At 44.7% G+C, this 18,483-nt stretch overlaps 1 protein-coding gene across 5 annotated transcripts in view; it reads right to left on the bottom strand.

Moving 5' to 3' along the window:
* LOC121548883 (mitochondrial peptide methionine sulfoxide reductase-like) overlaps nucleotides 1–16,676 on the bottom strand; it is a 64,326-nt gene extending 47,650 nt beyond the window's left edge. Inside the window, exon 1 of one of the 5 annotated variants that reach the window (XM_041860510.2) lies at nucleotides 16,460–16,676. In XM_041860510.2, the coding sequence (XP_041716444.2) occupies nucleotides 16,460–16,595 (136 nt within the window). In that variant the 5' untranslated portion in view covers nucleotides 16,596–16,676. Of the gene's footprint in view, nucleotides 1–11,753; nucleotides 12,735–13,311; nucleotides 13,343–16,459 lie in introns of those variants that run through there. The other 4 variants (XM_041860511.2, XM_041860507.2, XM_041860508.2 and 1 more) reach the window with 4 other exon arrangements.
* Nucleotides 16,677–18,483: the final 1,807 nt, after the last annotated feature.

The following is an 18,483-nucleotide window of genomic DNA, read 5'->3' on the forward strand; positions in this document are numbered from 1 at the left end:
TTCCACAACAAATGGGGAGGAGCAGGGGGATAGAGGGAGAGAGGGGGAGGGAGGGAGAGAGGGGGGAGGTTTGGCCATGTGGCCGGGCGGATGGTGAGGGCGTGAGCGCTTTGTGTGAGAGGGAGAGTAGCCTGGCCCCCGGCAGATCACTTGGCATGTGCCAACCACTCAGGTGTCAGGCCGTCTCATTCCCTCTCCTCTCCTCTCCCCTAAATTCAGGCCCTTGTCTGAACAGGGCCAGCTGGGTGGCTGTTCCAGGGGGGCTGGGTCAAACGGTCAAATAGGGGGTGCTTATATTTGTCGTGTTTCACTGCATGTACAAGTGGGTAACCTGTACAATTGTGAGGTGTGAAATGGAAGTGTGTTTTTTGCATATCCCAACTTCCCCTGAGACACCCTCAGAGAGTGTGGTCATGGCCAGGGATCAGCTATTATTGACGCGACCGGAAGGATGTAGGACTGGGCTGCTATCAGGGTGGTCTGGGGAGTGAGACAGAAGAGCAGTGAACTTCTGATGCCTTCTGGTAATCAGCTTAATATTACTTTGTAGTAAGAATAGTAAGAATGTCCTTCTATTCATAACACTGACAATTGATTTGCATCAGCTAAGGAGAACGCAGAGAGGCATTTACCTTGTGTGAAGCCTAGCAAAATCCTTCAGGTTTCCGAGTCTCTGTGTGAGAGTGAAAGACTCTTCAACGGTAAACAAGGACTTATCAGGAGGGGTCTTAATTTTTAGAGACAAAATAAAGAAAAGGGCCATGTGATTGGTCCCTGTGAGGCAAGAGCCTGGGAGGACAGGGGAGCATGGCACAGAGGCAGGTGGATGATGGGGGAAATTGTGGAGGCAACAACCACAGGCTCTGACACGTGGCTGCCTGCCTGCCTGCCTGCCTGCCTGCCTGTCAGCCTTCTGATGTGAAATGAAAGCAGCATCACACGCAGGTTTTCTTTTCTCCCCTCCTGTCATTGTGTAAGGCTATTGGCTGGCTGGAACTGTGAATAAACGACAGTGCTTCTTCTGCAAGGAGAAGAAGTGGTGGAGAGGAGAGGAGGCTGCTGCGGAGGGCAACAATCAGACAGACTGTTCTGCTGGGGAATAATAGGCAGTTTAGCAGCCAGTGCTTTACCTGCAATTAAACAAAAAAACGTATTGTGTTAAAAGCATCCAGTCTGTCAGCTGCATCTTTTGATATTGTTTCTTTGTTGCGGTGTGTGGAAGACAAGACAACACATTCCACTGTCAGTGATCTATATACTGTACCTCTCTGGGCTGTCACACTTTATTGAGCAAACTGGGAGCTGTGTATGATGGGGGGGGGATAATTCATCTTAAAAACATCGCTGGTTGAACTATTGTTCTTTGGTTTCTCTGTGAACGCACAACACTTCTGTACTTTTCAGATCTCAACGCACTGCACATTCCTACTGCACGCCACCATCTCAGGATTCCAATCCAACATGTAATAATGGTGCTGGAGTTCCTGTAATGGCCGTCATTTGTTCGCCCCGAGGAGTAGCAGTCCTAGTGTGAGTGGGGGGGAGAGAGAGAGATAGGAAAAGAAGAGAAAGAAAGAGAGAGAATGAAGAGAGAGAGAGACGGAGGAGAGAGGTTATTTCCCAGGATGGGTTCTCTCCAGGGCCAGCCCAACACTCAGACAGTAATATCATGCAAAATGGTCCAGCTGTGCTTTCATCTCCTAATTTCATTACAGTGAGCAGGTAGAGATCAGGGATTGCGTTATCCTCCTCTGTAATTCAATTCACAGGCAGCCTCTCCGCTGCATGGCGCTTGACACATTCTTTGCATCTCCAAAGAAACGTCAGATCAGAAAACATAGGAGAGGAGAGAGGAGAGGAATCGCTTCCCTTCTATGCTCCAGACACATCTCAGAGTCTCCTCTAAATGCATATTCTTCTACCCATAATTCATCTTAAGTAACACATGCATTATAAGAAAAGCAGAGCAAAGCAGAGAAGCAGAGAAAGAGCATCACTCTCATGGGAAGAGAGAGTGTTTTCAAGTGCCGCCAATGTTCCAGATTCACATATTCATATTCATATATAAGACTGACAGGGTAAAATAACCCTTTGTCAAGGAGCTAGAGAAACATATCTCAAATCTGCTATGTTTGGTATTTCATAACCTTGCGCTGGGGCTATGTAGGACAACTTGTGAGTTTAACCTATGCTCTCACCATTATATTGGACATGATGACAGCTGAATCTGCAGCGAGGAGGGTGATGATAATTAATGTGAAGGTGCCAGGCAGGCTGTAACTCTCTCTCTCTTCCACACACACACACACACACACACACACACACAGGAAATGGCAGAGTGGTGCTAGCGCTGCAGAGTGAGAGTGACTGAGGCAGATCTGGAACTGGTCCTGGCTGTGCCCTGAGTGGTTGTGATGAGCCAGCGAGGAAGGCTGAAGAGGAACGGGAACAGGAACAGGCCAGGGCTGAGTAGGATGGAACAGGAAGAGGAACAGAACGGGGCTGGGTAGGATGGAACAGGAAGAGGAACAGGAAGATGAACAGGAAGAGGAACAGGAACAGGCCAGGGCTGGGTAGGATGAAACAGGAAGAGGAACAGGCCAGGGCTGGGTAGGATGGAACAGGAACAGGCCAGTACTGGGTAGGATGGAACAGGAAGAGGAACAGGAACAGGCCAGGGATGGGTAGGATGGAACAGGAAGAGGAACAGGAACAGGCCAGGGATGGGTAGGATGGAACAGGAAGAGGAACAGGAACAGGCCAGTGCTGGGTAGGATGGAACAGGAACAGGCCAGTGCTGGGTAGGATGGAACAGGAAGAGGAACTGGAACAGGCCAGTGCTGGGTAGGATGGAACAGGAAGAGGAACTGGAACAGGCCAGGGCTGGGTGGGATGGAACAGGAAGAGGAACTGGAACAGGCCAGGGCTGGGTAGGATGGAACAGGAAGAGGAACTGGAACAGGCCAGGGCTGGGTGGGATGGAACAGGAAGAGGAACTGGAACAGGCCAGGGCTGGGTAGGATGGAACAGGAAGATGAACTGGAACAGGCCAGGGCTGGGTAGGATGGAACAGGAACAGGCCAGTGCTGGGTAGGATGGAACAGGAAGAGGAACTGGAACAGGCCAGGGCTGGGTAGGATGGAACAGGAACAGGCCAGTGCTGGGTAGGATGGAACAGGAAGAGGAACTGGAACAGGCCAGGGCTGGGTGGGATGGAGCTCCAGATCCAGACAGGCCACAATATGAGGCAGGGAGGAAAAGACTGCTGAATTACTGAACAGGTCACAGACAGAAGCACATCCAGGATTCAGACACCTGACTAGCTATCACATGGGAGGTAGTAGTAGCTTTATGAGAACGACACATGCATCACTACAGTGCCTTACAATGAGGGTTTGGTTATGAAGAGTGGGTAGGACAGAGAAGGATGGATGGTTGGGTAGGGGTAACGGGTGTATGAGGAATGGGTTAGGGAAGGATGGATGGTTGGGTAGGGGTAATGGGTGTATTAGGGCCGTGACGATACCAGCATCGCAATATTTTTTCCATGCCAAAACTGAAAACACGAAGCAGACCAAACTCTTTGGTCCTTTAAAAACCTGCTGTATGTAAAATATTGTACGCTATAGCTTGGAAAATAAATTAATGTGACTCTGGATGACAACATAATGATGTTTGTTTCCAACATTAGGGCTGATTTCCTAAAGAAGTTAAATCTTCTTTGAGTTTTGTTTCCTTGCCACGATACTAACGATTATCGCGATACTGGTATCGTCCCGGCCCTAGGGTGTATGAGGAATGGGTTAGGGAAGGATGGATGGGTGGGTGGGGGTAAGGGGTGTATGAGGAATGGGTTAGGGAAGGATCGATGGGGGTAAGGGGTGTATGAAGAATGGGTTAGGGAAGGATGGATGGGTGGGGGTAAGGGGTGTATGAAGAATGGGTTAGGGAAGGATGGATGGGTGGGTGGGGGGTAAGGGGTGTATGAAGAATGGGTTAGGGAAGGATGGATGGGTGGGTGGGGGGTAAGGGGTGTATGAAGAATGGGTTAGGGAAGGATGGATGGGTGGGTGGGGGTAAGGGGTGTATGAGGAATGGGTTAGGGAAGGATGGATGGGTGGGTGGGGAGTATGACATAGGCCCTTCATTCCTCCTGACTCCTGTCCATGATCTGACTCAATGCAGGAAGGAGCGACTGACTCTGTGTCCTGCCTCTCATTCAATATTCATGACAGCCTCTCCCTGGCTGTGCTGATGTTGTAATGGGCGGTGTGCTGCTCTCCCTCCCTGTATCTTAATCCACACTGAGCTCCCCTCTCCCTGGGACACTAAGCTCTCCCTGGCCCAGTTTAGGCTAGCACTGTGCTGCTCTGAGGGCTGTTCCGGGGTTGTTTGGATGGGTCAGTGCTAATCACTGGTTTACATACGTCCGGTCCAGTGGCATCACAGTGCTGCAGCTAACAGGGGAGGGGGGCTAGACACAGCATTCAGCTGGGTCCTGTCCCAATGCAGCAGCCCCTCTCTTTCCCTCTCTTTTTCCCCCTCTCTCTCCATTCATCGACCAGCTGCCAGGGACAGAGCCTGAATTTTAATAACGCCAACAGTGTGTGTGTGTGTGTGTGTGTGTGTGTGTGTGTGTGTGTGTGTGTGTGTCTACAGGATATGGGACAGGGAATGTATAAAAATTGGTGACAGCGGCGCGAGCGAGAGAAAAAGAAAAAGAGAGGGAGAGAGAGATCTGCATCGGATCAAAAGTAATTATTCACAACAGGAGGCTGCAGAGTTAATTCAACCAATCAGAGCGCATGTGGGGGATGGGGAGAGAGATGGAGAGTGAGGGAGAGAGACAGAAATAGAGACAGAGAGAGAGAGAGAGAGAGAGAGAGAGAGAGAGAGAGAGAGAGAGAGAGAGAGAGAGAGAGAGAGAGAGAGAGAGAGAGAGAGAGAGAGAGATAGAACCCCTGTTTAAAGAAGTTCAAAGTTACACTTGTTCTAGTCTCTCTTTACACAGCACCCTCCAAAGGCACCATCCTATAATTGAAAAGGGTAATGATCATGGGTAAAACACCCTGACCTCTGTATTCAGAATGTTAACAGTGCAGTCATAACAGGTTAATGAGGAAGTGGTGATTCCACACCAGGAGCTACATTACAGCTATAATTTCTAAAATGGCTGGTATTTCGCCAGTTCTTTTGTAATGTCTTCACTGCTAGCAAGTCAGGTCATTTGTCTGAGAGGAAGCTCTCTATGCTTCTGCCCTAGGAATATGTGACTGACATACAGTAGCCTTAGTCTATCTAGAACCTAAAAGGGTTCTTTGGCTGTCCCATAGGAGAACCCTTTGAATAACCCTTTTTGGTTCCAGGTAAAACCCTTTTGGTTCCAGGTAGAACCCTTTTGGGTTCCATGTAAGACCCTTTCCACAGAGGGTTCTAGATGGAACCCAAAAGGTTTCTCTGTGGAATCAAAAAGGTTTATACCTGGAACCAAAAAGGGTTCTCCTACGGGGCAAGCCGAAGATCCCTTTTGGAATCCATTTTTCTAAGAATGTGCACTACATTTCAAAAGTTTGGGGTCACTTAGAAATGTCCTTGTTTTCGAAAGAAAAACAATTTTTTAACATCAAATTGATCAGAAATACAGTGTATACATTGTTAATGTTGTAAATGGCTATTGTAGCTGGAAACGGCAGATTTTTTATGGAATATCTACATAGGTGTACAGAGGCCCATTATCAGCAACCATCAGTCCTGTGTTCCAATGGCACGTTGTGTTTGCTAATCCAAGTTTATCATTTTAAAAGGCTAATTGATCATTAGAAAACCCTTTTGCAATTATGTTAGCACAGCTGAAAACTGTTGTGCTGATTAAAGAAGCAATAAAATTGGCCTTCTTGAGACTAGTTGAGTATCTGGAGCATCAGCAATTGTGGGTTCGATTACAGGCTCAAAATGGCCAGAAACAAATAACTTTCTTCTGAAACTCGTCAGTCTATTCTTGTGCTGAGAAATGAAGGCTATTCCATGCGAGAAATTGGCAAGAAACTGAAGATCTCGTACAACGCTGTGTACTACTCCCTTCACAGAACAGCGCAAACTGGCTCTAACCAGAATAGAAAGAGGAGTGGGAGGCCCCAGTGCACAACTGAGTTGCAAAAAAAAAAGCCATATCTCAGACTGCCCATCTTAATCTTCTCTTTTTATTGGCCAGTCTGAGATATAGCTTTTTCTTTGCAACTCTGCCTAGAAGGTCAGCATCCCGGAGTCACCTCTTCACTGTTGACGTTGAGACTGGTGTTCTGCGGGTACTATTTAATGAAGCTGCCAGTTGAGGACCTGTGAGGCGTCTGTTTCTCAAACTAGACACTCTAATGTATTTGTCCTCTTGCTCAGTTGTGCACCGGGGCCTCCCACTCATCTTTCTATTCTGAGAGCCAGTTTGTGCTGTTCTGTGAAGGGAGTAGTACATAGCGTTGTACGAGATCTTCCATTTCTTGGCAATTTCTCGCATGGAATAGCCTTTATTTCTCAGAACAAAGTTCTTTGCTTCTGGCCATTTTGAGCCTGAAATCGAACCCACAATTGCTGATGCTCCAGATACTCAACTAGTCTCAAGAAGGCCAATTTTATTGCTTCTTTAATCAGCACAACAGTTTTCAGCTGTGCTAATATAATTGCAAAAGGGTTTTCTAATGATCAATTAGCCTTTTAAAATGATAAACTTGGATTAGCAAACACAACGTGCCATTGGAACACAGGACTGATGGTTGCTGATAATGGGCCTCTGTACGCATCTGTAGATATTCCATTAGAAATCAGCCGTTTCCAGCTACAATAGCCTTTTACAACATTAACAATGTCTACACTGTATTTCTGATCAATTTGATGTTCTTTTAATGGACAAAAAAATTGCTTTTCTTTCGAAAACAAGGACATTTCTAAGTGATCTTTGTTCAGGTGTTATGTATTTCTTCAAAAGGAAGGTGAGAGGAGAGGAGAGGAGACTAAAATTATATTTGTACTGATTCACTCTCTGTCTGTGACAAAGATCACAACATTCTTACCAACAGCAACTATACCCCCTCGTGTTATGCAATAATGCAGTTAAGAGTAATCAAGATATAATTTCAATGGGGACATTCAGGTTAGTTACAGTATATACCATAAAACAATATGCCCACATACTGTAACAACAACTTCATCTGACCCCATAGCTCTGGATATTGCACAACACAACAATATATGCCAGAACATGTGATTTAAGAGCCTGGTTTCCAGCAGCACACCAGCATAGAGCAGCAATAATCCAACTGGTTAATGGAAACCATTCACAGTCAGCAGCAGCAGAACTAACTAGAGCAGTAGAGGAGGAGGTCACAAGCCAACAGCCACACATTCAACCAAGCTTCGCTCTGTTCTAAGAGGACACAAAACAGAGTAGTGAGGGTACACAGGTAGCCATCAACCTTATGTGTAATGGAAATCCATTATGCGATCAAGAGAGGTTACGCAATGAGGGTTAGGAAGGGCTAATCAGCCATCATGCCACTCCACCAAGCAACGCCATAGCAATACCTCCACACATGGCAACAGCACAGCATCCGTTGCTATTGGAGCTCCGGAATGAGTGCATGGGCTGAGAAGGGGAGAAAGGTGTGTGTGTGTTTTGTGTGTGTGTGTGTGTTTTGTGTGTGTGTGTGTGAGGATGAGAAAGGCTTCTCACACAGGGCTGCCTAATGGCATCTCAGCAACAGTGTACTAAGCTCACACTGAAACCTCCAGCACTCCCGCCCACTGACAACTACAGTAGAGGTCAGGTAAGTTATGCAATAGACAGCCCTGCTCAGAACCATCATGAGAGATGAGAGATGATAAAGAGAGAGAGATAGAGAGAGAGAGAGAGAGAGAGCGAGAGAGAGAAAGAGAGAGTGAGCGAGAAAGAGAGAGAGAGAGAGAGAAAGAAAGAGAGCGAGAGAGAGATAGAGATAGAGAAAGAGAAAGAGAGAGAGAGAGATAGAGAGAGAGAGATATGACATTTGAAATGTCTTTATTCTTTTGAAACTTCTGAGTGTAATGTTTACTGTTAATATTTATTGTTTATTTCACTTTTGTTTACTATCTACTTCACTTGCTTTGGCAATGTGAACACACGTTTCCCATGCCAATAAAGCCCTTAAATTGAAATTGAATTGAATTGAGAGAGAGAGAGAGAGAGAGAGAGAGAGAGAGAGAGAGAGAGAGAGAGAGAGAGAGAGAGAGAGAGAGAGAGAGCGAGAGAGCGAGAGAGAGAGAAGCCACTGAGCTATAATGAGAGAGCTAAACAATATGACAATGTGTTGAGGTGAGACTCCAGTTCTTTGACAAATGAACCAAGATCATTAGGCTGATGATCCTCTTAATGATAATCATTAAACAAATTATAAGAACCAGGAAGTGGTGCTGATTTGCTTGATATGTTCTTTATCCAACCAGATGGTCTCTTGAGAAAAGCTGCTACGACAAAAACAATGGAGACCTCCAGTGCTACACTGTACAATGTACTTCCAGATCGGTTTCCTTAGCTGGAACTGTGGTTTAATGTCAGAGGGCTGTGGTGAAATGGCAGAGGGCCATGGTGAAATGGCAGAGGGCCGTGGTGTAATGTCAGAGGGCTGTGGTGAAATGGCAGAGGGCCGTGGTGTAATGTCAGAGGGCTGTGGTGAAATGGCAGAAGGCCGTGGTGTAATATCAGAGGGCCATGGTGAAACGTCAGAGGGTCAGCTAGTTAATATAGGGCTAATATGAGCAGTAATATCCCCGTCTGTGTAATCCCTCTCAGTAATGAGATGAGCCAGGTCACATAAATATCTCTCACGACCACCGCACACTAATGAATACAGAGCTGTGGCTTTCGGAATATCCTTCCTCCAATTTGTTTTTAAGAGACTTTTTAAAGACTTCGTAGAATATCATTAGTATTATCATGACATAATTCATCTTATTAATAACCCCCACCTGGTGGGTTGAGGTTAATGAATGAATCTTTAATTTGTTACATATAATATTTTCATTTAATTAAAGTTGTGTGCCCAGGGCTAACATAATGAATCTTGATTACACTCAACTGTTTTCAAAGCGGGGGAGTCATCGTTAATGTATTGCCCTCCTATAGCACTTCCACCTCGGTTTCAGATACATGGAGTAGGCAACCACACTCACTAAATTATTCGTAGATACACCTTTTTTGCTTGGTGTTTGTGAGGACAACATGTCTACTGAGACAGTCTTTGTAGGGGAGTAGACACAGACAGTCCCTTCAATCCAGTCAGACAGAAAATGTACAGAAACTGGTCCCAGTTGGGTTAGATTCTACATGGGACCATTTTGTCTGTAAATGTTTCCTGTAAGCTGGATCGTATTGTTTTGCTGATTGCATTGTACTCTTTAAATGTTGTAATGCTGCTGCCTTGGCCAGGTTTCCCTTGCAAAAGAGTGTGTGATTTGTCGTTAAGAGCAAGTCACAGTTTGTGATCATAAAACTGGGTTACTGAGCATCTAAACAACTGGATCTAGCCTGAAAGACAAGACAACCATGACTAAGAGACATCTTAAACTGACTTTATACTCAGTAGATGGCCAATTGTAGTTGAGAGGGATGAACCTCATGTGAATGACAGGTAATCTACATTCTCTGAGGCGTGAGCAGCAACTATTTTGTCTCCGAGGTCATCAGTCAGTGTAAACAAGGGACATTTGTAGTAAAATCCCCTGCACATCACCAGAGTTTACGCCAGCATTAGCCAGGATCATTACTCAGCCTGTGACAAATTAAGACAGATCTCGGTACAACAAAGGCCGATAAGCCTTTAAATTCACGCATACATGATAAACTCTGCAATATTGCTCACGGGCAACCCAAGTACTCATTCTCTGTCACTGTAGGCCCTGGGTTGGAGATTTGTGCTGTGTTTGCCGGGAAAGTTAAAATCAAACGGCAGAGAGAGAGAGAGAGAGAGAGAGAGAGAGAGAGAGCGAGAGAGAGAGAGAGAGAGAGAGAGAGAGAGAGAGAGAGAGAGAGAGAGAGAGGCTCACAGAGACTTCTGGATGACAGTGACCTGCGGAGATGAGAGCTTTGTAAATAATTCATAGACAGGCAGAGTTAGCCATGCATGCATGGGTGGACCTGGGTGAAGCCAACCTTGGAGAAATCTGAGCGTTTCCTCCTCCCCTACGTCATCTCCCTCCACATGAGTGAGCACTGGCGGCTGGAGCAGAGCTAAAGTCCAACCATGACCATCAGATACAGTCACTCACAAACCCAACAACTAGTCCTGCTATCTGGAGACTTCAGATTATTCTAAGAAGTCAACCATTCTCAAGTTCACTGGACTTTGGTTACTTGTGTTAACACTTTCATAGCAGTCGAGACTTTAAAAGGGCCAGAATCATGTAGCTATTTTTTTAGCGTTAAATAAAAAGAATAGTAATAAGTCTGCTACGCAGGGGGAGTAGCAACCAACTAGATAGCTAACCAAGCTAAAAGCCAAGGCTCAGTACGTGCTCGTAGTGCTCGTAGTCAAGGTCTAACATCCTGCCCTGAACATCCTTTAAAAGGCTGACGTCGTGGGTCCATCAGAAAGCCCATCAGGAGCAGAGAGCTGTGTGTTACTGCATCAGCACTAGGCCTGCGTCTCCCCTCTTCTCCCTCCCCATACTCTCAGAGCTGGAGATTGAGGCCCTCACCCCTGCATGAACCTGCACTTCTGATCAGAACAGCAGCACTCTAACTCTAAACGGCATTTCCTCAAACCTTTATTTACATTTACAGAACCTAAATCTAAAGGACAATTAGGGACTTCTTAATCACCATTGTCTTGATTCTGTGATTCTAGAATTTGGAGAATTGTGATGTATTAATGCTTCATCAGTACAGTTATAGCCTAACCACAGCTGTGAGCTAGGCATTAATTTTCACAACACTGCTGCCTGCTTTCTACTGTCCATAATTTGAAGCTAAATATAAGGACAAGTAATGATTAAATCACTGGAAATATTCCAACACAACAGAGACAAGCAAAATATGATGTTCCCACAACAAACTTTCATAATTATGAGAGCCAGCACAGTACACCTGCTAACTTCACCTGCTATCTGCCAAAACACATCTGGCAGATTCTAATTTGCCTTGGCAGCGGTTCAATATTAACCTCGTGGCGAACATTTCTTACTTTGCTATTAGCGTTTCCCTACGGTTATTAATCAAGCGCCAGACACGAATCAGAAACCATCATGCGCAGCGCTTCCCAAGGACGACCGGGGGGACAGGGGCACTGCTGTGCCTGTGACAGATAATGGGAGGGGGAATATCAGCCACACGGTGGAGATGAGAAAAGCCGCTGGTCCGGGGGGATTCGGAGACAGGGAGACCACTCTCTCTGAAGAGGCTGTAGTCAGTGTGAAATTCAGCAGCGAGGACGTTGATCGTGGGAAAATGGTAGAAGGGTAGACACAACGGGTCCTCTGGGGAGGGATGGATGATCCTTAAGGAGACGTTTTAAGTCGTCCCTGACAATCCCCAGCCTCTGTTCGTTAAGTGCCTTCCTTTTTCATATAGCAGGAAAACACTGATAGACTCACTTGTGAAGTGCCCCGGGGACAACAACACAGCTGGCAAGGAATAACTTACCACGGTGGGAACACCTATGGTTTATTTCTGGTCTAATGGGAGTTTAAGTAGAAGTCTATCTGTAGAAAACAGATATAACATAACTTACCTTACACAGTACCACACTCCCATTGTGAAGCTGAGAATTTATTGTCTTGAAAAAACGTTATGTAGTAGCAGAAAACCACTCAGGCCTGTAGAACTCCAGCCATTTTCAACTGAGAGTAGGCAGCTTGAGGCAACTGCACTAGTTCAGTGCCACCCGCACATAGACTACTATAGATCCATTGGCCTCAGATCTCAAATCCAAACGCTGGAAAATCTCAGTCCTTTGAAGGCGAGATATCTTAACATTTTCTTCAGATTGTCCAACTGCGAGACACGATGGAAAATTAAAGCTTGGTCAAAGAGCACTTGGCCTGAGTAACCAGTTTCTGTTGCTTTTCTGTAAAGCCCTCTCACAAAGAGGACAACTTATTGACAACAGAGGCAGTTAAGTGGATGTCATCACACTTATTTTTGTGGCCACTTATCTCCATTCGGACTCTGGCGGCGTAATTGCGGTCAGCAATTTTTACAATCACAAAACTTTTGAAGGCGAAATCTACTCCCAGTGATGTACTGATTGCGACTTAAAGTTCGATCAATGAAAAGGCAAAAAACTTTTTTGGCCACAACAGTTCTGGCAGTCCTTGATGGAGAAAATCCAGGTCCACTTTTGAGAGTCCTTTTGTGTTCAAAAACATCGACAGAAAAGAGATGCGGCAGCTTCGTTTGCCTTGAAATTACAAAGAAAGATTGAGTTCAAATGATCATGGTCATCTCTTGGCTCAAGTAACTTGCTCCAGTCACGAAAAGAAGCATTGTGAAGTATTGCTGGATTTTGAAAATCGCTTTTTGGTGACTACGCTTGCGCCCCATTCGCCCTCAGCGTCCTCTAATTTTTCTAAGTAGTTTTCTCACCTTGTTTTCTTGTTTGGTTTGGGGGTTTTTTGCGTTGAAGCTGAGCTCCTACACCCTGGGTATTTTGGATTTCCTTAACGCAAAGCTGAGCAAACAGACAAAGGGAGCTGCGATAGAACCCTGCCAAGTCTCGTCTGGCTTTTTCTCTTCCTCTCCTTTCCCTCTCTGCTCTCTCTCTCGGCATGGCAACCTTCCCGAGAAGCCTTGGCGGAGCTCCAGCCTGTCTGTCTGAGTACCCCCCAAACACCCACCCACCCCCTCCGAAATAAAACTGTAGATTTGGGCAAATATGATCAAAACTAATCTTTGATTAATTTTTCAGCAACGCCACTCCCTGGCACTAGACCATCTCCTGCCTCTCCCCCCTCCCAGATGCACACACACAGTGTGGTACTTGGTATCCTTGCCAACCAATACCTCCCAATGCCTACCCACACACTCCCTTGACCTCCCCACACCCCCACCACAGCCCATCCTCCTCTCCCCTCTCCTTCCCACCCTCACCCAAGCAAGGCACTCAGGGAGTTCCTTCATGTGTCTCTCGAAGACACTTCCCGAAAAAGTATCTGGGACGTCTTTACAAGTCCTGAAGCCGCTTCGCTTTTTCAATGCCGGGGTAGTCTATTCATTGTGTGCCAAGGCATAGCACCTCATGTCATTCTGAGGCGGGCACCTCGGTGCCCACATCGCTGGTGCCAACTCACCACTATCTGCCTCCATGTTCCCACCATCCAGTACCACATACCCACACCCCCTCACCATCCCGCGCCACAGCCTAGCCTGGTGGAATTAGGGCTGGCAGGTGCAGGAGCGATCCTATAGGGAATAAATAGGACAAAGCAGAACAGAGGCTGTTGATTGGCTGTCAATTTCTCTTAAAGGCATTTTGCTACTTTATTCATTCATGGATTTCCCAGAAGATTTGGGACATTAGATTAAAATGGATTTTAAGGTGTGTAGCTACTAGACTACAAAACATGTAAATGTTTACAAAAGGTAAAATCCTTTGTACGGTCTCCTTATGTCCATTAACTGACTAGAGGTGATGCAGCGTGTTTTTTTGTGAGGTGGAAGGAAAATATTTATTGCCTTGCAACTTGCAACTCGTTATTCCTGATTATGAAATACAACTGACAACACACTATACAACAGGCAGACTCCATCAGTATCCCTAACTATTCCAGAAGAGGATTGTGGATGGTATGGTACAGTATACACATTACACAATCACACTATTTCAAATGACCACATAAATCAGGATTGACCCCTATTCTCTTTCACTGGAAGCTGCACTACACAGAACTAGAGCCATCTGGGATCTGCACAATACCAAATAGGCAGTCATATGCCTGTCAGCAACCACTGGGATTTGGATCAATTTCACCATGTCCATAAGTAAATAACAATTTCACTGTCCATAAAATGCGTCACAGATAACATGACTACTCTGTTATCCAGGACATCATAAGCCTGCAGGGCAATAAATGTATCCACTTCGTTCTGATTCTGACCATTCATTCCTCTTTCCTCACAGCTCCATCGCCCCGTCATGTGTGACCTTCAGCAGGCTAACAGCAACATCAGGATGTCTTGACAGAGAGAGCAGAGCCATGTGCGTTGGTGTGGTGCCTGTCTGTGTCGCTGTGCGTGCGTCTCCTGGCAACCTGCCAGCCCTATAGTGCAGTGCTGTTGCCATAGGGAAAGCCTGGGACTGGGGAAGGAGGCCAGGGCTGTATGGGGCTGGGGCTGGTAATCAGACCACTGCAGTCCGTCGGGGTGGATCCCTTCGTGCCATTGCACACAGTGCCCATGTGAGCCGCATCTCAAGCAGCCTGCAGCTGCTCCCGCTAGCTAGGCCTTTCACCCTGTCTCTCTCTGCACGCACGCACACACACACACACACACACACACACACAGACACACACACGTTTTACAAGGGCTCTCTGCTGGATAGCCCGGATAGCCATGTGACTGCGGCTTGAACGTCTAATTTGGGGCAATTCTGAAGAAAAGTGAAATGCCGTTTACGATATGACGGGTTAACTAGGTGTTGTGTTAGACATCCACTCAGGTGGGGCCCGTTTCTAAGAAATCTGCAGGACTCGAGACAAATTACTGTTATCATTTTCCCTTCCTATGGTGACAGGAACCAAGCAACACAAGGTACTGCCATCTCTTTTCTCTCTCCTGCTTTTTCCTTGCTATCGATGTTTGATGTCATCTGGATGAAGCTCATGCGGTGAGCTCCTAGTGCTCTCTCTCTCTCCTCTCTCTGCCTACAGTAAATCTGCTACAGTGGCCTAGGCTAAATGTTCTCATTCTCATCACTGCAGATCGCACCCCGCTACCCTGCCTGGTACATTTCCATTTTTATGTAACTCAACTTGTGTCAGCCATTCCCATCAAAATGGAAGTTCTGCCTTTTAGTGCCTTTTTCCATCCTCTGAGAGTCAGATAGGAAACACAATTAATATTTAATCCAAATGGAGTGTTGGAGATAGCATTTTTCATTATAAATGCCTGAAAACAAGTTATTGCCGTTGGGATTCAGTACATATTCAGTCACTTTGAGGGCAGTGATATGCAATGGAAATCTCCTAGGTATAAGGCCTACATATTTGCAAGATTAATAGTGATATACTGCAAAGAAATGGGGGGTTGATTCAAGGTACAATTAAGGCAACCAGCTGTAATAGGATTGTGAGTTTGCTCAACAACATTTTCACACACAAACGTTTTGTTGTGAGTTTGCTCAAGACAATTTTTGTTGCGCAAACTCACCAGCCTATTGCAGCTGGTTGCCTTACAGTTGTATGTTGAATCAACTTTTTTGTAACATGTATGCACTATCATTTCCCACAATGGTTTCACCTCTTTTAACAAATGATTAGCTTGTGAACCGGTTGCCTCAGTCAGGTGTGTGTGTGCATGGAGGGAGTGAGACATCCACTCTACTATTTCACTTGCTTTGGCAATGTAAACATATGTTGAATTGAAATTGAGAGAGAGACATGACTACATTGTGATACAGTTGATGATAATTGCAGAAAATAGTCAAACTTTGTGATGGGCAATGTCTATGGTTAAATCAGGTCTTCTTGCATCCCTTCGTGGTGGCGAAGAGTTACCAGACTATACGCAACATGTTTAATATCTACCCTAATTGTCTAGACACTTTCACAATATATTTTAGTCATTTAGCAGACGCTCTTATCCAGAGCGACTTACATTAGTGAATGCATACATTTTCATACTTGTCCCCCGTGGAAATAGAACCCACAACCCTGGCGTTACAAGCGCCATGCTCTTCCAACTGAGCTACACGAGACAACCAACATGTAGCCAACATATTACCTCAATTTCCTCAACTAACTCGTACCCCTGCACATTGACTCGGTACCGGTACTCCTTGTATATAGTGTCCTTTCTTTATATATATATATTTTATATATTTATATTTATTTTACTCTGCATTATTGGGAAAGGTCTCGTAAGTAAGCATTTCACGGTAAAAGTCTACACCTGTTGTATTCGGCGCATGTGACAAATACAACTGTATTTAATTTGACTTGAATATAGAGGTTTCAGTGAGTAAACAAAGCTCCTGCTGCTCTTTACAGTCATAGCACCGCAGAAGTGTTGTCCAGCTCGCGCAACACATAAGTACAGTCTTACAACAAGTGCATAGGCCTTCTTTGTTGACAGAAATAGCAAATATTCGCGCTTTGTGTTTTCTTTTTCTTTTTGCCTACGTTTTGTGAAGCTGCTCTGTAGCCTAGCTGCTAAAGGCTATGGTTATGTTATAGCTACCGAGGAAACCATGCCGCACAGACACAGGGAAAGTCGCCCTACCTGATACTTTTAAACTTTCACTTCTCCCGGGGAGAGCGGTCTCTGGAGTCGGCATCTGTGTTTTGGAATACATATCTCCCGTTCTACTGTGGGTAAAATGACGCAAAATCAAACGGAGTCTAGTCGTTGCGACCATTGAGCTCAGGGGTAGCAGTCAAACACTCTTCCTGGTGCGGATACAAAGTAGCCGATAGAGCTACATAACAACTTGTGTAACGAGACAGTTTTATAAACGTGTTATACAACTGGCTGAGCGTTCGCGATTACCAAACCGGCACATAATTATTAATTTTATTTAGCTATAGGCCAATGTAGGCCTGTCTAAGTAATTTCAGCAAGTGTAATAATTTGCAAATTTAGTTGACATAAATACTTTATTTTATGAATAGGCTATAAGGTCTACAAATGGCAACAACAAAAAATCTAATGAAATGTAGACCTAAATTATGTCATTATCAGGATAGAATGTAACCACTTGGTCAAGAGCAGCCTTAAAATGGATCCCTGCTCATCTGTGGCTCAGAATCTTGTGTAGCAACATGTTTTGAGCCTAAAGTCTTGAGCCTAATGAGCCACTGAATTCTTCATGATCATTAGGCTACATTGTAACAATTACAATAGCCTACATTTTAACATTACTAACACAACACATTGCAACCATCTGTTCAGACACAAATCAGGTTCTGGTAGTTTCAGTAAGCTACTTATAATAGCGAAAGCCATGACCTGACAAAAATGTAGCTGTCTAAAAAATATTGCTTTTATTTGAAACATTCTATGTTCTGAATTAGGCTATGAATAAATTGTCCATGTGACATTATTATGAAATAAGCATGTTGCCAGAGTTGAACCATTGCAGTTCCACAATAGCTTGTTCTATCAGGCATTGGTGAAATTGCCATGGGGATTGGGGGACATGTCCCCCCAAATATTCAGAACAGGTTGATTCTTCCCCCCAATAAGTTCTTTAAAATACAATTTAAAAAACTGGGTTGGGGGCCAGATAGCATATAAACATGTCATAAGCAATGGCAAAATGTGTAGAATTGCAGGAAATTTGCTTTAAAGGTGGACTTTGGGCACGAAAAACGGTCAACTCCTCTTTCTCAAATTTTCAACAGAAATGGGGTGGGCCTTTGGTGGTTCATCGATGTGTCATTCTGGTCATGCACGCCGCGACCGACATAGCTAGTTTGTTAGCTGAGCTAGCCACTTGTAGCTAGCCAGTATGTGTTGATATCATTTCACAGGATTTGTTTTTGGACTGAAGCTGTAGAGATCAGAAAGAAATGACACTTCTGTAGCCAAATATCGTATTCATAAAAAAAAGATGTAAGCATTAAATGACCTGGTATGATGGTGCATTGATCAGTTATACAGTTTAAAGGCATTATTTTTTGCACCAAGTCAATCTTTATCTTTAAAGCAACTGTCCAGTGTTTCCAAATTTCTATGAAATATGATCTATAATCAATTACAATATGAGTGAAATATGTTTCCTTCCAAAACATGGTAATTAAGTATGTTTTTCTGTGTTGGAATAACTTTTCTGTGTTGGAATAGTGTGGGCATACCCCAACAACAGAATGGTGTGGCCATATACCGGTCATAAAAAATATTAACGCGAGTGGACCGCTGATTGGCCAGGTCATCCTCCTCAGGTGGATGACTTCATCCTCTATGAGGAAATAGCAAGCATTTTTGAAACGGCCTGTTTGAGATACAAGTTTGAGATGGGGTTTTTGAAGTGTATTTTTGCTTTGGCCACAAATACGAGTATAGGATGAGTCAACCACATTATTTAGGTATGAGTTAACAGAACATTAACTTTTTTAAAGTGACATTTTCACTGGACAGTTACTTTAAAAATGCAAAATCTTCTCTTATCCTCATGGCAAAATGTGAAGAATAGCATGAGATGAGCTATAAAACACACATTCTTTTCTCTCTGCGACATGGCAAAATGTGTAGATGTGAAGGAAATTAACTTTAAAACTGCAAAGTTTTCTCTCAGACTCATACCA

This window comes from Coregonus clupeaformis, chromosome 33 (assembly GCF_020615455.1).
Source record: "Coregonus clupeaformis isolate EN_2021a chromosome 33, ASM2061545v1, whole genome shotgun sequence".
Lineage (NCBI taxonomy): Eukaryota > Metazoa > Chordata > Actinopteri > Salmoniformes > Salmonidae > Coregonus > Coregonus clupeaformis.